Here is a 21706-nt window from a genome sequence, read left to right on the forward strand (position 1 = left end):
GGGGTGTTTCGATAATCCCTTAGGACCTGGCCCAGAGCTTGTCCTATTGAGATCTGCGTCAACTTTGCTCTTTGTATTGCCTTTTTGATGGTTCCCATGAACCGTTCTGCCATCCCATTTGCTTGTGGCCATAGGGGAGTTATTCGTCGATGATTGATCCCGAGGTATTCCATGAACCTTTTGAATTCTTCGCCTGAAAATGGGGGCCCGTTGTCCGTCTTCAATGTCTGTGGTGAGCCCCATGCTGCGAAGATGTCGTTCAGGACTGGCAGTGTTGCGTTTGCTGACGTCGAAGCTACTTGCCTCACTATTGGGAATCTGGAGAATTCGTCTATTATTACCAACAGGTAATGTCCTGTCTCCAGCGGTCCATAGAAGTCAGCTGCCAATTCTGTCCACACTGCCTTTGGTAGTTTGGACATTTGCAGTGGCTCCGACTTTGAATGGGGCCCGGTTACTTGGCAGATGTGGCAGTGCATCACGGTGTCTTCCACCATGTTGTCCAGTCCCGGGAACCACACTTTTTCTCTTAACATTTTTTTTGTAGCCACAATCCCTTGATGTGACTCATGTGCTAGTTCTACTGTCCTTCCCCTCAGAGTTTGCGGAATTACAATTCGGGTGCCTCTCATCATTATTCCATTTTCGCTTTCGGAGAGTTCTTCGCTGATCTTTTTGAATTCGAGCAGCTCTTCTTTTCTCACTCCTTCTTCCCAGTTGTTGTTGTTGACGTGCCTCCACCTTTGCTGTTTCGTCACTTTCATCATTGCTTGCATGGTGGGGTCTTTCCTTGTCTCCTGTTCCAGTTCATCCATTGATATCGTTGCTGGTGTGTTCAGTTTGAGTGCAAAGTTTAAGTATTCCTCCGCCATCGTTGTCGCTTGAGAAGCTTGTGGCAGGGGGTGCCTTGACACATAATCTGCAGGATTGTGTTCTTTCCCTGGTTTGTGTATTATTTTGAAATTGTAGTCCATTAGCCGTATCCCCCACCTCTCTATCCTGGGCGGTATTTTTGCATTTGGATTTCCATATATTGTTATCAGCGCTTGGTGATCTGTTATTATTGTGAATGGTTTTCCGTAGATGAACATGTGGTAGTGTTCACATGCCCATACTACCGCCAGGCTCTCTTTTTCTGGCTGGGAGTATGCTTTTTCGACATCCGATAGGCTTTTGCTTCCATATGCTACTACATGTCTTGGGGAGTCTTTTCCTGGTTGGTGTTGTGCCAGTATTGCCCCTAGCCCCACTGGGCTGGCATCTACTGTCAGTTTAGTGCATAGCCTCGGATCGAAGTATGCTAGGTGGTCTACTGCGGTTACGGCGCTTCTGATCTCCTCAAATGCTTTGCTGCACTTTTCAGTCCATGCGAAACTTTGGCCTTGTTTTGTTAGTTCCCTCAGTGGTGCACTTACTGTAGCGAAATCTTGAATGTACCTTGCACAGTAGCTGGCCAGGCCAAGAAATGACCTCACTTCTGCCACGTCTCTTGGTTGTTGTGCTCTTTCCAGCGATTTTACCTTGTTGCGATCCGGTCGCATTCCTTTCTTGGAGAAGATGTGGCCAAAGAATACTAGTTCGTCTCGCTCCAACTCACATTTCTCTTTGTTTAGTGTCAGACCCGCCTGCTCTAGGTGAGAGCACACCTCTCTTAGCGCTTTGTCGTGCTCCTCGTTTGATTTTCCAAACACCAGGATGTCGTCGCTGTAGTTTAGGCTGTTCTTTACCGGCCTTATTACTTGTCGTATTGTCTCTTGAAATATTTCTGCAGCCGACGATACGCCAAAGCTCAGACGTTTGTATCTGAACAGGCCTAGGTGTGTGGAAAACGTCGTGATGTATCGAGACTGAGGATCTAGTTCTAGCTGGTGGTATCCTTTGTACAGGTCTAGTTTAGAGAATCGCCTCATGCCTGTTAGACAGCTGATCATGTCATCAAGGTGTGGTCCGGGATGTCTCTCGCGTTCAATTGCTTTGTTTGGTATCCTCATGTCGACACAGATTCTTATTTTTGACGTATCTTTCTTTGGTACGGCCACAATCGGAGACACCCATGGTGTTGGTCCTTCTGCTCGTTCTATGATGTCTTGCTTTAGTAATGCATCCAATTCCTCTTCTACCTGTGGCTGCAGGTGTATTGGTACCCTCCGATGATGTTGCGCTATCGGCCTTACTGTCTCATCAATGTGTAGTGTTATTTGCCGCCCCTTTAGCTTCCCTAGGCCTTGCAGAGGATTGGGGTATTCATTCAGGATGCTTCCTTTGTGTGATATATTGTAAGTCATTTCAAGAAGACCCATCATCTGAGCCGTGATGTTGCTCAATAGGCATGGCGCTGGGATGTCGCCCTTTAATACATGAATTTCTTCCTTCATCTTTTGGTCTTTGTATGTCAGTTCTTCTGTGAATTTCCCCATGTTTGTTACTGGTGTTCGGGACCCCCAGGTGAAAACTTCAATTCGGGACGGCCTCAAGCTTGGCTTTATTTTCATTTTTTCGTATTCCGACGCACACATGATGTTGCACGTCGCGCCACTGTCTAAAACGAACTTTGCTTTGTGTGACCCTACCCCTAATGTCACCGATTCTGTCTTTTTGATCTTGCTTTTGTCTACCAGACATATGCTTTCTCTGCTTTCTCCTCCTCATTTTGTTCTGTAGTGACATCCGACATGAGGTATAGTCGTCCTGTCGATCCCTCTTTTTTTTCTTCTTCTTCGTCTGATCCTGTTGAGGAGCTCCTTGTTCCTGTGTTGACGTGTCGAACATGCCTGCTGACTGGTACTCGTGGTCTTTCTGTTCTTCCTCTGTCATTCCTGAATTGCATTCCTATACACACACTGGCATAGTGATTTCTCCCATTGCATTTCCGACAAGTCTGACCAAACGCCGGACACGGCCCTCGATGTGGAAATTCAAGTCCGCACCTGTAGCACGTTCCTTCCGGTCGTTTCTTCACTGTCTGGCCATTTCTGTCCTTTTTCCATCTGCTTGTGCTGTTGTTGTTTGTCATTCGGTGCACTTGGTCCACTGACCGTTCCTTTCCTCGTTCCATTTCCTTTGCTTGTGCTGTCGCTCTTGCTTCTGCTCTTGCTAGAGATAGGATGTTTTCTAAAGACGTTGGTTCTTTTAGAATTCTTGCGCGAAATTCCGTGTCACGGTAGCCCTCTATGATGCGTAGTCTGATTGCTTGTTCGTTATCGAATTTGTTGAACTCACAGTGCGTTACTAGCTTTCGCAGTCTCGTTGCGAAGTCATCCAGCGTTTCATCTTGTTGTTGGAAAGCGATCGTGAAAGTGTATCGCTCAAAATCAACATTTCTCTGCGGGTCAAATTTGTCAGGCACGCCTTTAGTTTGTCGTAGGTGGTAGTCTCCTCTTTTGGCAGTGTCACTAGTAGGTCTTCAACCTCATCCCCTACTAGGTTTAGGAATAGGCCTAGTTGCTTCGCTGCTGTCACATCGGTCGCTTCCATGTATCTTTCAAAACGCCTGATGCATTTCTCCCACCGTATTCCTGCTTGTGGCTCTGATGGGTTGAATGGTAGTGGTCTCCGATATTGCGCATTTTGTCTTTCTGCCATCCTTTTCTGTTATTGTTGCCTCTTTATTTGCCTTTGCCAATGCTTGTTTTCTGCTTCCGGTCTTTCTTTATTTGTCCTTGCCACTGCTTGTTTAGTCACGTTTTTTGTTTGTTTGTTTTTTTTGCCTTTGCCAATGCTTGTTTTCTACTTCTGGTGTTTCTTTATTTGTCCTTGCCAATGCTTGTTTCCCACTTATGGTGCTTATTTATTTGCCTTTGCTAGTGCTTCTTTAGTCACTTTTGGTGCCTTTTTGCCTTTGCCGATGCTTGTTTCTTCCTTTTGCTGTTCTATTCGACACTTCTTTATTGTTGCCTGACTTTAAAATGGCCGCCGCGCTGTTCTCTCTTCCTATTCGTCTGTTGGCCTGACCTCAAAATGGCCGCCGGTGATCTCGCGATACTTTCACCAATCGGGGTGCTGCCTGACTTCAAAATGGCCGCCCACTTCTTCTGAATGCTTGATGTCCCTTTTTCTGCCTGACCTTGCCCTCTTCTCGCGATGCTTCGCGCTTGAAACAGCGCGCGCGTCCACTCGGCTATTCGGTCATCTTACCCGGTGATGCAGGGCAGTCTTCTTTTACATCCATTACGGTCGGGGTGGGCTCCCGCGCCGTATCGTCTTCAGTTGCTGCACACACGAGCCAGGGTGAGCTCCTGGTCTCGATTACGGTGTCTTCCGGCACGATGGACCGCTGCACTTCGATCTTCTGCTGGGTGCTCGATCACGCACCTTCGTCGCCAGTTGTCGTGTTTCCAGCCCACAGACCACGCAGGACACGCTAGTTCTTTCAGGTATGCCCTTTCCTCCTCTTGCCCCCTCCCCTCACCGGAACTGGGGTCCGGTGTCCTTTGGCCTCTGCCCTTGTGTCCCAGGGTCCTAGTGCCCTTGGTCTGGGCATGACAGTTTGCAATCACAGTTTAACTACGGGCATAGTGATTTGTTAAAACTGCATCTTACCGTATTAGCAAAAAAAAGAGAAATACCCCATTTGTTGCTCCAGTTGACTGCAACTGCATTATTAAAGTGTAGGACAGGAAAGCCATGGGTCTAATACAAAATAAACCAATCCTTTCCCATTTCATGAAGACAGTAAACAGGATTAAAGTGAATGGCGAGTACTCCACGATATTACCAATTTTATGGGGAACTAGACAGATTTTTCCCGTTTCACTTTTAATATTTGCCCTATTAATGCAGCCATTTATTCACAGTCACAAATAAACCAAATGCAAAAAGTATTGTCATAAATAACCAAGAAAATGATTTGGTTTTAGAAATTTGATTAGGCCTTTTGCTTAGAGCCTTCTTCCTGTAGTACTGCCAGTTGGTAGATGGTGGGGATGAAAGGTGGGGAGACAGTCGTCCAAGATGAAGGGGACCTCTTGGGTGAGGCCAGACGTTTGTGTTTTTCTGATCACTCTTTCAGTGTAGCTGGCGACAGCCAGGTGATGAAAGCGCTCATCTCATTTTGCTTCTGTAATGGGTGCTCCAGACTGGAGACTAATCTGCTGTAAGGAGCATCAGTCTACACAAAGCCTGTTTTGGAGAGCAGACTGGATAAGATACCTAGAAGAATCACCCGTTACGGGTTCTGAAAGGTCAGACAATTGATCCATATCTCCTGTCTGTTTGACTGTATAAAAGTGGAATTCACTGACCCACTTGTTGTTCCACTTGCATCTTCTCAATGACCAATGAAGGGAGTGCTCTGCATAGTATTCAGAACAATGCTTTGCAATGAGAGCTGGTAGCTGCGTGACAGCAAGCTTCCCGGAGGTGAGGGGACATCACCTAAGTCTACTCTGTGCTGAAGAACTGTTCACCTGTGCTGAAGCAAGAGAGTCTGCTGAGTGAGGCCAGAAGCCTGCCGTCCCTGCAGGAGGAGCTAGGTGCAGTGTGACCAGGTGTGGTGGATCTGCAGAGGGGGAAGACTTCAGAAAGTGACCGGCATACCTCAGTCTTGGTAGGCCTCAGAGTCTCCCTGATCTTCCAGCCAGGAATCGCAAAGCTGCAGCATGACCCCAGCCTATATGTCGCAAGTGTGACACTGCGACGTGACCTGAGCTGCTTTTCCCAAATTGCGAAGCTACTGTGCCCGAATGGTGAATCTTCTGTGGTACGCACGGCAATGTGCCTTAACTGTAAAGTTGCAGCATGACCTGAAGCAATGTGTGTCAATTGTGAAGCTATGCCAGAATAAACTGTTTGACTAATTGAAAAGTTTCACCTCGGAGACAGCGCAAACAACAGAAAACTTTCAGTGCTGCACGGACGATTTGGCACGTTAACTGATCTCAGCACATGGGGGCAACCTCTCATTGCACGAATCTGCACTTGGACACACAATGCAAAGTTTTTCTGGGACAATATTTTTATTACACACACTTTGATGGTTTTTGATTTTCGGTCTAGGTTATGCAATGTAATGTTTGATTCAGGTCATGCACAGACGTTATGTTTTACAGTTATATGTAGTGAGCATTTGTATCACAGGGTTTGAGTTTGGGCGGTCTTTTGTTATTGGGAGCGGGTACAATGCATTATGGGAGTGGTATGTTTTAGGCTCTGTCAATATGTAGGCGGTAGCGAGTTTTGGCGGCAGAATTTAACAAAGGGATTAGGCACACGTGTGAGAATCGCATTATAAGTGGAGTCAACTGGGGAGAGAGGTTGGTGTCTGACTCTTTGGCTAACAACGCGATATGGAAAAGCCGAGTATGCTGCATTTTGCACGTTTAAAGGTAACAGGGGAATAGTAAGTTTTTTCACGTAACGGGGAATCCAGGGAGAGTTAGTTTCATTTTATTTTCATTAGTTTACCGTTATGTTAATGGGGAGGTTACAACGGGAGTGGCGGATTTATAAAGGCAAATTTAGAATGATGCAAAATTTGGTAACACCGTATGAATGGTCAGTTAAAAGTTATTTCTGATTTTTTACAGCAAACCCCTGACGAAGAACACAATTGTTCGAAATGCATTGGGTTAATAAATGTGTCCGCACCGAAATTTGATTGACAGCACGTGCCAATGTATAAGCCCGGATGGGCGGCAGAAGGCATTTGAATATGCGCAAATAAAGCATCTTGGTCAATACAGCTGTCTCCGGAGTGATTTCGTAAAGAAAAACTGAGATGGTTTAAACTACAGTCTATTGGATGGTTCACAGTGGATTAATTTGGTTTACTTCGGATGATATGGTTTATCCTGACATGTTCTACTAGCAGTGCGGCAGCTTGGTGCACAAACTTGAGCACCTTTGGCATTATCTAATTGTGAAGCTATGGCATGACCAGAGCTATCACCCAACCTGAGATCACAGAGTGACCTGTGCTGGTGCCCCCATCCAGGTAGCGACGCCTGTGTAAACCCTTACCTTCTGCAAGAGCCCGGCCTATACGAGGCCAATCCTGACCCGAACAGCCCAAGTGGGATTCCACCTGCCCCAGCTAGACCAGCCATGACAAAACGAGCACTTCCCCGCACAGCAGTCGACAGCCAGAGAAGCAGGATAGATGCAACCACGACTGCAGAAGAGGACAAGAGGAACTGCCAGCTTGTGCGCGGCCCAGAAGAGGGAAAGCGGGTGAGACGAGGAGGACCAGTGAGTTACCCAAGAGTGCCAGCCCAAACACGGACTGAGAGACATCCTGGCTGAGAAACAGTGACAGCAAAAGAGACTGAGTACACTTACTACAGTATTGCAGGCTTGAGTACCATATGGATCTGTTGTACCTGCCTTCGCAGAGCTGTCTGGGCACAGCTGTGCAGGTGAGTTGAACATTTACAACAAGAGACTGACAGCTGTACACGGACTGCACACAGATGCTGGCAAACTGCATGTTGGGTGAACAGGACTTCCCACAGGTTGTCACACAAGCGGCTCTATTATCCCTCGTCAGTTGGTACAGTCTCGTGGCATAGGGGGAGCTAAACACTATAGGACTGGGTAGTAATGAGACGTACCCAAGCTACACAATGCAACTGGACACTAGTATCAGATTTCTGAATTTTATCTTAATACATCGACTTAACGCCTTTGTTCTACTCGTGATGAAGTGTCAATCACAGGGCATTGAAATGCTACAATTAAGTATGTTGGAATTTGAAGGAGTTGAGAGTCCCAGTTTGCATATGATGCTGAATTATGTAGTATTTTTATATAGCAATAAATAACCCATTGTTCTCGCTTGAGCAAGAGAGAACACTTCAGACGCTGGGGTTAGTTGAGGAGCATCAGAGAGCTAGGTACATGAGACACTTCATAGAAATACCCCACTCTAGACATTTGGGCTCTTATTGACAGCTTAGGTCTCACACATAACAAGCACTGGCAAAGCCAATCTCACCCATAACAAGCCCTGGCAAAGCCAATAGTTCCGGCATTAATATCGCGCTGTATACCTCCAGCATTTATTCATGCCACTTTTATGGAAGGCTTAACTCATACCTTTAGGAAACAACGAGGGGCCTTGAGCTCTGCAGCACCTTACAATGATAAAACCTACTGAATTTGCCAGTTTTTGTTTACTGGGTATTGAGCACCAAATGGAAGTGAATAGGTGTAATTTCTATCGCAATGCCAAAATGGCTTTCTAAATCATAGCCACACTAACCTTCTGAAGAGAAGACATGCTCATTTCCACATGCTCAGTCTGCTACTCAGTCAAACATACAGACCAGTAATGTATGACGGGTGGCGACTGGTTTCGGTTTCTTCAGTGACAGACAAAATTCTAGACGTGTTCTGAGCGGGAGCTGCAGAGAGAACACCCTAAAATGGCTTCCATGTAAAGCTGTGCGTTAGGGCAGCCCTTCCCACCTGCAGTCTTAGCGACTGATTACTACATCTGTCTTCCACATAAAGCTGTGCATCAGTGCAGCCCCTCCCACCTGCAGCATTAGCGCCCGATTACTACATCTGTATTCCACGTAAAGCTGTGCATCAGTGCAGCCCCTCCCACCTGCAGCGTTAGCGCCTGATTACTACAGCTGTCTTCCATGTAAAGCTGTGCATCAGTGCAGCCCCTCCCACCTGCAGCGTTAGCGCCTGATTACTTCATCCGTCTTCCATGTAAAGAGGTGCATCAGTGCAGCCCCTCCCACCTGCAGCATTAGCGCCCCATTACTACATCTGTCTTCCACGTAAAGCTGTGCATCAGTGCAGCCCTGCCCACCTGCAGGGTTAGCACCTGATTACTACATCTGTCTTCCATGTAAAGCTGAGCATCAGGGCAGCCCCTCTCCACCTGCAGCATTAGCGCCTGATTACTACATCTGTCTTCCATGTAAAGCTGTGCATCACTGCAGCCCTGCCCACCTGCACCGTTGGCACCTGATTACTACATCCGTCTTCCATGTAAAGCTGTGCTGCCTCTCCCACCTGCAGCATTAGCGCCTGATTACTACATCTGTCTTCCATGTAAAGCTGTGCATCAGTGCAGCCCCTCCCACCTGCAGCGTCAGCGCTTGATTACTACATCTGCCTTCCATGTAAAGCTGTGCATCAGTGCAGCCCCTCACACACGCAGCATTAGTGCCCGATTACTACATCTGATTTTCACGTAAAGCTCTGTATCAGTGCAGCCCCTCACACCTGCAGCATTAGGTCCTGATTACTACATCTGTCTTCAATGTAAAGCTGTACAGCCCCTCCCACCTGGAGCATTAGCGCCTGATTACTACATCTGTCTTCCATATAAAGCTGTGAAGCCCCTCCTACCTGCAGCGTCAAGGCCTGATTACTACACCTGTCTTCCATTTAAAGCTGTGCAGCCCCTCCTACCTGCAGCGTCAACGCCTGATTACTACACCTGTCTTCCATTTAAAGCTGTGCAGGCCCTCCTACCTGCAGCGTCAACGCCTGATCACTACATCTGTCTTCCATGTAAAGCTGTGCAGCCCCTCCTACCTGCAGCGTCAACACCTGATTACTACATCTGTCTTCCATTGAAAGCTGTGCAGCCCCTCCCACCTGCAGCGTCAACGCCTGATTCCTACATCTGTCTTCCATGTAAAGCTGTGCAGCCCCTCCCACCTGCAGCGTCAGCGCCTGTTTACAACATCTGTCTTCCATGTAAAGCTGTGCATCAGGGCAGAGCCTCCCACCTGCAGTCTTAGCGCCTGATTACTGCATCCTTCTTCCATGTAAAGCTGTGCATCAGGGCAGCACCTCCCACCTGCAGCGTCAGCGCCTGATTACTACATCTGTCTTCCATGTAAAGCGGTGCAGCCCCTCCCACCAGCAGCGTCAGCGCCTGATTACTACATCTTTGAAAATGCTGGACAGGTCACAGTCAGTGCACAAATCACACCCACTATTTGCAGCCTTCCCAGAGATAAAATAGGCCCCAAGTTCAACAGAAGGATTAGGGTTACTTACGGATGCAGGTGGGTGTCCTATTCCACTCACTGTCGTCACTCTGGTATTTTTTTCTGCACTTTATTTCAGACGGTGAAGGCTCATACTCCTTGGAGCACGTCACTTGTACTTTTTCTCCACGATCATACCATGGTTCGGAGGGAGAGAGGGTTATAGGTGACCATAGTGGGGTTGGATCTCTGCATCGTTCTGAAAAATAAAAGTAACACGAGAGTGTAGAGGAGCATCAGAGAGCTAGGTGTATGAGACAGCCACAAGGAGAGCGCTCCACCGCGCACATTTCACACACACACACCCACATATACACACACAATATATTTAATAATATTGCTGGTTTGCTCCTGCACAGAGGGTGGTTTGCTATTATGCTATTGCAGAAGCGTCCCCTGTGATACATCTGTAATACAAACAGTAGAGTGCATTCGTGATAGCATATACTGTGCAAGCAGCGGTGCTAAATTCTACAAGACAGAAACTACTGTACCATCATGAGGGGCTGTTGAAAAGGTAGTTCCTGCAATGCCCTCTAGGGGCAGCAGCTACATCTGCTGCTTACAGAGTGTGAGGTGGAACCGAAGTTCTCAAATACAACAAAATGGTGAATGCGTGCTTGGCAGCATCACAGGCCTGCTGATACCCAACGAGGCTCTATGCAGCCCTATGCACCATGAAGGGATGCACAGCACCTGCTCGAGTAACAATTTTACTCTAGCAGTAATTGCACTAGTCAGTAGTAGAACCCGCCAGTTGGACATGAGGATGGTAAGCGTTAGATTAACATTTGTACTATGCCCATAAAATCATTTTAAATTAAATGTAATATTTTAATTTTAAATTAAGGTAAGAACGTTATTGGTACAAATTGTTTTTGTCTTACGATACCTTACAGTATCTTTTCTGAAATAAAATTATAGGAAAGACCTAGAGATCACACAAAACAAACACATAAATAGATGGCTTTTAATTACTCACTCTAATAATAATATGTATCTGCACCCTGTTGGCTTTAGCTATCAAACTAAGTGGACCACGCTAATTGTGAAGTGGGTCTCCAACTCCAAAGAAAAGGTTTGTGAAGGGTGGCACTTTTTTTTTAAGGTCCTGACTACAGACACCTGTAATGTCTGTTGACAAGACCTATTGTACAGTTATATAACATGAACGTAGAGTGGGTCAGCCCCTTGTTCATGGTTGGGTGGCTTTGTTGTCTATCTCAGTCGTCATCTCTTGATACAATGGCATCCCTCCCTATTCTTATGTTTTTCTCTCCCAGGAGCATTTCAGTCTCACAGTGTTACTGGATGGGTTGGATGCTTCCACTGTATCCTTTGGCACTCTTATTTGCACTGCCATATATTTGGTGTTTGAAACGTTGTTCTCAACTCTGCTAGTTAAGTGGGTCAGTGCAACAACTGCAACTAATACTCCCAAGATGGATGACAAGCAACCACTTACTCAGAAGGGCTATCTACTGGACCTTGCTCCCTCCAACACACTCCCCTTCCTCACAGGGCACACTGGTCTTTGCAAGCAAGCAGGCATTGGTGCCCCAGGGCAGGTGGTCTTGGTTTCCCTGGGAATGTTCCCTCACCTTCTAAGGAGACTAGCATCCTTTGGCCCCCAATCCTGGTCGCAAGCAGAAGTATTGCAGTATCATATGTCCCGTGCAGGCCCCTTGCCATTTTCCCTATGTTAGCAGGAGGACGTTGCAGGCTGCTCTCTGCTTTGTGCATGTTACTATACAAACTTATTTTACTTTGTGCCACACTGTACTTTCACACAGACCCTGTTGTTGGTCTTGCACTCTGTTCTTTCCTGGGATTTAGTATTAACATAGACAAGGTCAAACAACAATGCCCCTTGTTATTCTGTTTTTGTCAGGTTCTAGCACCTAGACAAAACACACAAATGTAGCTGTTGTTTGGGAACACATACTCTTTGCCATACAGGTATGCACAGACATGCAAATACACACTTCTGAGAAAGACTTTACACAGAAGAGATCGCAACTACACCTGAGATGTAGAACTTTGATCTGTGCATGCTAAGGCACGGGTCTGCTGCAAACACCAAGAGATCTTCTGATATATAATCACCTTGCTTTTGTAGAAGGGGAGAGGGGTTAGTTTACTCTGTCTAATATGACAGCTCCTTTTATGATTTATGGATTACTTACGCATCTTCTTACTTGTTGTGGCACATAAACTGCATACTAGAGCACAGTAGTTAAAATAAATATTTTAAACTGTTCACATGTCTCTGTCAGATCTTATTGTGGACAAGTAACAGTGTGAGAGCAAAAGGGTGTGTTCTGTTACCGCTATTACTGAGAGGGTTGGGAGTGTTGTGTTCTGAGGTGTCTAATCATTTGTTTCGCTGTGAGAGAGTGGGAGGGCAAGTGAAACACTATAACTAGACAGTTCAGGGCTCATGGGTAATAAGGTGGTAGGATGACTCATCCCATTCTGTGGTCCCACGCTTAGTTCTGTAATTTCACACAATGCCTGCAACAGGAGAGATTCTCTTCCTTACACAGCTCGTGTGGCTGCTTGGCAGATGCCAATTTTTGAGTGTCTCAAACCCTACTTCTTATAATTCATTTCCAGACACCAAATGTTATTTTTGTGGTCGAAGCAAACCCTGCGTACAGCTTCGAAGTTTTCTACTCCTGAGTTACATTCCCCGCTGTTGATGCGAATGATAAAACTGTTTGTTCTTATTCCGTGGCCAATGTTCCTGTAGCTTATCGCCCTTATGCGGTCATTGAGCTTCCTCTTATGGCCTGAGAGCATCAGATCTGGTTTAATGGCATCTTTCCCCATCCTCTTGCTTCTGTTCAAATGGGCCCCTTAAGTATTGCCAGGGCCACATGGCCTGTTTTGGCCGTTTTTACTCCGTATCCACATTATCCCACCACTACTGTGGCGAATGTACGTTCGTTGTGCGCTCAAGTGGTCCATCTTTATAGGCGCTTGATTCAGTTTGTTGCCCGTGCCTTTCTGTCAGCTTTTCCTGTGCAGGCTCCATACAGTGGAGGGCTTGTTTAAGACCTGTTATTATCAACTCTGTTATGGGCAAAAGTTCCCTAAACCCTGGGGACTTTCTGTTTTGGAGTGCTCAAAAAATTGATCAGCTCATGATGTTTTCCCCAATGGGTCCTCTGGAAAAACATAGGATCCTTACCATGTGTTTGCCTAGTGATATACCCCCGCCCCCTTGGCCTAACTGCAACACCTGGGGGATGGTGTTTACTACAGTGTATAAACCTTATGGCACCCCCTCAATGAGCGTTCCTCCTAACGTTCTCAAACATGTACAGAATGAACATGGGGCAGATCCTGCCACAGATTTGGGGGTGAAGCTACTAAGTAACTTTCCGGTAGTCTCCGAAATGATTCTTTCTAATGTTTAAGGTGAGGTAGCGATGTTTGATTATACGGCAGCGACTTTCCGCAGTGGCCATGGTTGAGTGTGTGCGATTGAGTGTGTGCATGGGATGCCAGTTATTATCTCTTATGTTTATACCTCCTTGGGTCACAATAGTTTGGGGTCCAGACCATCTGCACAATCTCTGGGCAAACCTCCTTCTGAAAATGATGCTCATCTCGGTTTTCCTAAAAATTCTTGGGATAAATCTAAGCAACAACAACAGAAGCCTAGGTCTCGTGGCGGGTCACCACCACCGGTCGCTTCTAAACGACTATGTGATTTGCATGATTGCACTAAAATTAAGACTCCAGAGCGTTTTCAGATTCCTGATCCTCGTTCTCCTCGTTAGTCTCAGGGATCATCTGATCAACAGTACCACAGAGGCGGGCATCAAGATCACAGACTCTGCGAGTCTCTGCAGTCTAAGCGGGACGTGCAACACTCTTTTGACGCAAAAGTCAAGAGAGAGGAATCGCCTCCATATAGAGCCCGGTTCTATAAGAAGAAGGTTGCTGCTTTAACAGCAAAATATGCCCCAGATGTTGAGAACTTTTCTACTGGATAGGAATTGGACAGGGACTCTCCTCAACACTATGGCGGAAGTCCCCATATTGCGCCAGACACTCCGCCAGTTTCTGGTGGGGTGAGCAACTGACACCTTTGTTACTGTTGAGACCGGGGACACCTGCGTTGCTCCACCTGATCTCCTTTATCATTTAGATATTTAGAATGAATGTGTTATTAAACGAACAATTAAGGCTATTTTCAGGGAATATTTAACTTATTTTTATGACATTTTGTTGGCGGAGGTCGACTGGGCTCCTGTGTTTGTTCTCGCTTGTTCTTGTGGCGAAGATGAAATGCTCCCTTCTTTTTGGCATCTCGTCCCTGATGTCTTATATCAGAACCAGGCTGGTTGGGGTACAGAATCTCCACTACAGGTTATTCCAATACGTTCCACCCCTCAGCTCCAGCCTCAATATCCAATTAAACGTGATGCTAAAGCGTCCGTTAATGAAATTCTTACTCAGCTGGAGTATCAGGGTATAATTGAACCCTGTGCCTCTCCTATGAACAATCCTCTTTTTCCAGTTTTTAAACCTGATAGCTCTTATCACATATTCTTGGATTACAGACATTTGAATGGTTATGCACACCTTTGCAGTGCAGAACACACAGAGTATGGCTCTGATTATTAATATGGTTAGTAAAAAATGTAAAACTACACTTGATATTTCTAATTTTTTTTTCAGTCACAACCTGGCTCCTGACAGCCGTGCTTGTTCTGTGTTTACCACCCTCGGTTCGAATAGGCGATACGCCCGTTTACCTATGGGGAATAAGAACAGCCCTGGTGTGTTTGCAGCATGTACTGTGTCTCTTTTAAATGACATTGAAGTTTTGTCCTATGTCAATGGCATATATCTTACTGATGATGAATTAAATCCCCATCTAGCTAGAGTAGATCGCATCATAATGCGATTCGCTGCACTCGGATACAAGTTCAATTTTGCAAAGTCTCACACTGCTTATTTGCAGTTCTTTTTCTTGTTTATGAAATGACAAATAAGGGAAAATGTGCACAATTGCAACCCCTTTCTACCCTTAAGAAATTGTAGTCTCTGCTTGTTTTTTAAAATTTCGGCAGGACTTATATTCTTGATTATGCTCAACTCATAAAACCCCTTTATACCTTGATATACCTGATTTTTTCTGCTTCCCCCTGGCTTCCGGAACATACTGCAGTCTTATGCGATTTACAGTCTGATCTACTTGCTACGCAGTTCTTACAGGCCAGGCTTAATACCACAAATTCAGTCATCCCGACAGTCTTGGGTGCAGTTGGTTTTACTTATGTAACATTCAATGAGGGTGACACTGTTCCTATTGCTTATAAATCACATCTGTACGCTCCTGCTGAGATGCATTTTTCTTCTACTGAAATAATTAAAAAATGGCCTCTCACTCAAGGTAAAGACATCTTTGACATTTAACCTCTTCCTTCCATAGAGGCAGTCATAAGGCTAGCGTTCCCAATTCTAAAGCCCTTCACCCACATTGGATTCAAAGGGCTACTTTGACATATGTTGATGTCTCCTTTTTTTTTTTGGCCCTTCCATGCAAATGCAGGAAATTCTTCAATATGGACATGTTCTTCCTCTGCCTTCTTCGCTTATTCCTATTGATAAGTATACTGATCATTTACACTGATGGTTCAGCACAATTTGCTCAGTTCTAAGCAGACTTATTCTGCAGCTTGCGCTATTGTTTTATAGGCATTATGATCAATGGAGTTTTGCACTCCACTTTGATCCATACTCAGTCCTTTGGTGAGTGTACGGCCCAGTTGGCCAGCTGAAAGCACTGCTTTTGTCTCTCGAGCATTCTGATCTTGAGTTGCTCACCCTCGTGATGTGTGATTCTTTTTACTGTATACAATCCTTTAATGACAATTTGCATTTTTGGAAACAAAAAGACTTTCTGGATTCTAAAGGTAGCACAATTAGGTACAAAATGCTTTGGGTTAAGGTGGCTGGACTTAAAGATCTCCTGCCACTGACACATGTTGTACAGACATTGGGCCATCAACGTGGGGGAATGTACACTGTTGGTAATTCTACGGCTGATGAAGCAGCCAAATCTGCCTGATGAAGCAGCGAAATCTGCAGTAGTCACAACTAAAGTAACTGCGATTACACGTTCTATAACTAAAATCGATGATGACATTCTAGCTGCCATCACCGCATCTCGGAATGGTACTGCCTTTCCTCAAGGATTTCCTTCTAAATATACTTATCAATTAATAGCTGACAAAGTTCCCTTTGTATCCATTCCAGGGGTGGGTGGTCATCTGATACCCAAGCTTGACCGCAGACACTCTTTAATAGTGGCCTCCCATGAAGGTATTGCTTCTGCGCATGCAGGAGTAGCTGCCACTGTTTCTCTCTTACAACATTATTGATGGCGAGGCTTATACGAGCAAGCTTGCCATTATGTCCTATGATATGTCGTTTGTCAAAAAATTAAGTGTTCTACTGTGTCCTGACCACCTCAGACACACCTATATATATACAATGAGCCCTTTGGCTATATTTATCTTGATCATTGAGGTCCCCTTGTTTCAGATAATGCATTCAAATATATTTTGCTTGAAGTAGATTCCTGCTCTAGGCTCCTCTGGGTCTGGCCACAGCGCTCGGCTGATGCTTGAACTGTTATGTTATTAAGGATTTGCAGGCCTTTGTCTGAACTTATACCTGTGGCACTTTCCATTCAGACCAGGGTCCGGCTTTCGCCTCTAAGGCGTACCGTGATCCAATGACTTCCATGGGGTTGCAGGTGCATTTCTCGTCTCCATATAGGTCTAAGGGCAATTCTGTTGTGGAGAGGATGAACTGTGACTTAAAGCAGTCTTTAACAGCAAGGGTATTAGGTACAGGAAGTGGTAGTTAACTCATGTTTATGGGGTTCAACAAGCTCCTAATAACCCCCCTAAAAGATCTCTGGGTGGGTGAACCCATATGAAATGCTCTTTGACATCAAGATGTATGGTCCAGACATAGTGGTGGCAGCCGCAACCTTTGATGTTGATAACCACTGTGCTGTCTTACAGGATCTACAAAAATGTTGTAATGCACTGGCTAACAGTCATTTGTCTACGATTCTCTTATTGGATGCAGCTGTTGAGATTACTGTTTCTGGCTAGCTCCCTAAAGTTGGTGATCTGAATCGTAAAAAAGTGGCAATCAAGAAAGAATTCGGTCCATTCTACAGTGCTCCTGTTCCAGTGCTTGGTCTTCAGGGTACCCGAACTGTGATTTTACCTTCACTTCCTGGATACAAAGAAAATCGCTTTGTTTCCATTGAACATGGGAAGGTATATATGGCCAATCCTAAATAGTATGCCTCAAGGTGTTCCCATGCACAGTGTTGCTTTACGACCGTGAGCACCATCCTTGCAGATACACCCCGGCTGCAGGAGGAGGATATGGAGCCTTCAATTGACCTGGTACCTGTTACACCTTCCTCACACTCCTTAATGGAAGTTGTTTATTCTGATCCTCCAGTTGAGGGCCCTTCTGCAGTACAATAACCAAGTATCCTTCCAGAATCGCAGCCTCCTTTATTCCAGCTGAGTTCTTCTGGTTACTATATCGATCAAGATAACTTTTCTTCAGATAACTCTTCATTGTCTTCTTTTTTCCCCCACACCATCAGCATGGATATGTGTTTTCATCTCCTGGTTAAAACGCACTTATCTGGTTCCACTGTGGATATATTTCTGGATCGTATTTTCAATGGTATTTATGTTCACTTGGATTGGTTTTGTCATTTTTCTTTTCTTTGAATTAATGGCCATTGCCTTCCAGAATGTTCAACTGAAGAACTGGTCGATGGGGTGTTGGCCCCACATTCTTCCTCAAATAAAATGAAAAGAGACCAATCCCTTGTTAGCATTTCAGCAGCCCCAGTCACTGATGGAATTGTATGGGCTAAAGTGCCATTAGATGTATTTGGTCCTACGGAGACTCAGCAGATACCATATGTGTTCTGAGTTTCCATGGATGATGTCATAGTACCTGTGTTGCATTTGGATGATTGGGATGTGGATACTGTGAATTCAATGTTTTCTGAACTGCAATATTGCACTGTCTTTGAGTCTGAGGATTTATATTTAAATTCCGCTAACTATGCCGATTTGTTCTGTTATCAACATTATGGACATTCTTTTTTGAATAGAAGTAATAGACAGCGTCCCCAATATTAATTATACTCAATGGGAGCATTGCCCAACTCCACCTCAGGGTAGCTCGAAAACACAAAAAATGAATTTCACATATGTCACCAATTATATTTCTTCAGGCCCGAAACACTACGATTTTAAATAGGTTCCAACTACTTCCAAGAAATATATACTTACTCAAACAAAGCAAATCTAAACAGCGTCCTTCATTGAGGAACTAGCCCTGGAAGGCTATGATTATTGAAAGGACAATATTGACTTGAAGTCAATGTATGGCACTAAGTCCTGGCAAGTCCAAGGTACATAATCTCTATTTTGTGCATGTCTCATACCTACACAAATAATTTTTCTAAATGACACAATCCAACAGACTACTTGTCTGGGACTGGCTAAAATTAAATAATTGAATATTCCAACTATTCCATCCCTTGCCCCTTTTGATGTTGGCAATCTTATACAAATTATACTGAACTGAGTAGTATGATGCAAATCGATGCATTTAATTCTTCAGTAATGGCTCTGGGTGGGTTGTTACTATGGCCGACAGACACTAATGTTCGTCATGCTTGTTTTTTAAACTCCACATCTGGGTTCAAATCAAATAGACCTAATCCCTGATATTCACAATCCGCGCACCATAACACTGTTACTACTTACTCCGTGGGCAAATTATGAAAATAATGGTTAGAACATTCCACATTTTCTGAAGTGAAACAACATCTTTCCCTCCTATGCGAAGACATGAATCTGTCTGATTTCATTTTGGGTCCAACATTCCCCCGTTCAAAACAATTTATTTTTGCTGCTTATAATGAAATTTGGAAATTTTCACAAATGGAAGTTGCAGTACATTTAAGCCAAATTGATCAAGATAATTTGGATAAAGTGATTGCTGAGGTGGACAACAGAATTAATACGTTGTCATCTCGTATATATAGCTTAGATGATATTGCATCGTCTGTCATTGGTATTGTGCAGAGCAATGTATCCACATTGTATCATGTTCCGACTCAACTTAGATCAATTATGCAGTTTAGTTGGACCCTGCAAACACTTAAGAATGGGTGCATTGCTTGGCATTACCTTAATTCTACTGCTTTGTACTTACCTTTTAATTTAACAAATAAATAGCAATCAGTGGCTATGAAATATGCTAATAACATCATATTTCACACAGAAAAACTTGAGTAGCGGCCCCTGCCCTTTACATATCGTTTTTCTTACAGAGGAGGAATGTGGTTCCACTACAGGTCAATCCCTTGTTTGTCAACATGTTAAGATTCATGGTGCCTGTAATGTGTCTGCCCCTATTTTGGCTTGTTATTTGAAAGGTACTCCTGTGCCCACAATTATTCCCACTCTCACATTGCTTTCTAATGGAAGCTATCTTGTCCTTAATATTCAGAACTGTTGCGGTCTGTGGGCAGGAATCCCGTATGTGGTGTCCGTTTTCCAGTTAGTCACTTGCTGCAACACCATCCTGTTTTCCCCTCTGCACAGGAGTGTAGATAGTTCATTATGGCCTTCCATTCCAACTTTGAAAACAGATTTCAATAAGCTAAGCAGACTCAAAGTGTTGTTGTTTCAACAAGAAGTGGCTCTCACATCAGCTTACAACACTGGCGAGAAATTTCAGTGAAATACAGTGATTGTTAAACACAAATCTCCCCCTATATTTTGGTGAACTAATGCATCAAATATTTAATGCATCTGATACCACGGCCTGCCACACTTTTGTAAACTTGAGGGCTTCGGCCTTGTAACGTCTTTTCAAACTATTTTTGGAGTAATACCGGCTTCTATACATTCAATTTTTTCCAGCATGTTCGGTGGCTTCCCGCTGCTGCTCGTCTTGATTTTGGGCGTTATAGTGCTCTTCCTGCTATTCCACAATGGATGTTCCCTTTGTGGTTCTCCCAGGGCAGGCATCACTGCAGCTGTACCGTGAGCGCATGCTACAGCTCTTTGGAGTGGTGGCACTAGACGCTCTGGATATCGAGTTTTGTTATGCTTACTTCACCTGTGTGCAACTTGTGTTTCATTGCATCCGGTGCCCCTTTCAATGGACTCTGGACTTCTGCCAGGCTATGCCATCACAAGCTGCCCTCGATTTCAAACTGCTGATGAGTCCCTTAGTGGCCCATTACCAGGACTGTTCCTTGGGCATGCAACTCGTTCATATCCTGGCGTTATGGCCATTGGCTGGAAACAGTCCTTGTGCAACTGCACAGCGTCTCGTGCATCTCAGTTTCATCGAAATTAACACAGGTTGCCCCATGATGCTCTTATCAACAAATGGCACTGAAGAGCATGTGTGTTCCTTTGACCTGCTCAATTGGATGACAAATATTTGTACCTCAGAAGATTCCAATTTCTCATTGAAATCGTTGGCTACTCAGTTGGCATCCCACATTTTTGGTCCTGGCGACACGCTATCATTGATTATTATGACACAACATTATATTTCTTTTTTTTTGTACTCTTCCCCTCTTCGACATTTTTCTTCCTGTGCCCTTTGTCCCTGATACAATGACTGCACTGACGTTCAAACGCTTTGGTTTTGCTTATCTCTTGAAGTTCTGCCATCCCTTTGGTGCTACCATCCTGATCAAGGAGAGACTGTCATATGTCCCGTGTAGGCCTATTGTCATTTTCCCTATGTTAGCATGAGCACGTTGCAGGCTTCTCTCTGCTTTGCGCATGTTACTATACAAATGTATTTTGCTTTGTGCCACGCTGTACTTTCACACTGACCCTGCTGTTATTTTTGCGTTCTGTTCTTTCCTGGGAGTTTGTCTAAACACCGTAGACAAGGTCCAACTACAATGCCCCTTGTTACTCTGTTTTGGTCAGACTCTAGCCCCTAGACACAAATGCAGCTGTTGTTACATGTACATGTACATGTATGCACAGACATGCAAATACACACTTGGAGAGAGAATTTAAACAGAAGAGATCGCGACAACACCTGAGATGTAGAACTTTGATTTGCGCATGCTAAGGTACGGGGTCCGCTGCAAATACCCAGAGATCTTCAAATATATAATCACCTTGCTTTTGTAGAAGGGGAGTGGAGTTCGTTTACCCTGTCTAATATCATGACAGCGCCTTCTATGATTTGTCGATTGCTTACTATGTTGGCCGTATTTGTGTTTGGCATCTTCTTAATCGTTGTGGCACGTATATAGCATACTAGAACATGATAGTTAAAATAAATATTTTAAACTGTTCTTGTGTCTCTATCAGATCTTATTGGGGACAAGTGTGAGTGTGAGAGCTAAAGGGTGTGTTCTGTTAGCGCGATTCCTGAGACGGTCGGGAGTGTTGTGTTCTGGGGTGTCTAATCACTTGTTCCTCTGGTAGAGAGTACGAGGGCAAGTGAGACACTATAGTTAGTTGGCTACTAAGTTGGTAGGATAACTCAGTCCCTTCCTACTAATGTTCTATGGTCCCAAGCACAGTTCTGAGATTTTGCAGAATCCCTGCAACAGCAGAGCTTCCCAACCTCACACAGCCCGTGTGGCTGCTTGGCATAAGACAGGTTTTGAGGGTCTCAAACCCCATTCTTCA

General features: G+C 44.8%; 1 protein-coding gene across 2 annotated transcripts in view; it reads right to left on the reverse strand.

The window, feature by feature from the left end:
• The window catches only part of LOC146863792 (receptor-type tyrosine-protein phosphatase kappa-like), a 1244093-nt gene that overhangs the window by 816887 nt on the left and 405500 nt on the right, over positions 1 to 21706 (reverse strand). For both annotated transcript variants that reach the window (XM_085628087.1, XM_085628078.1), the window contains exon 7: positions 9964 to 10152. In XM_085628087.1, coding sequence (XP_085484213.1) covers positions 9964 to 10152 — 189 coding nt within the window. The remainder of the gene's footprint in view (positions 1 to 9963; positions 10153 to 21706) is intronic.

This window comes from Triturus cristatus, chromosome 2_1 (genome assembly GCF_964204655.1).
Source record: "Triturus cristatus chromosome 2_1, aTriCri1.1, whole genome shotgun sequence".
In the NCBI taxonomy this organism is placed as follows: domain Eukaryota; kingdom Metazoa; phylum Chordata; class Amphibia; order Caudata; family Salamandridae; genus Triturus; species Triturus cristatus.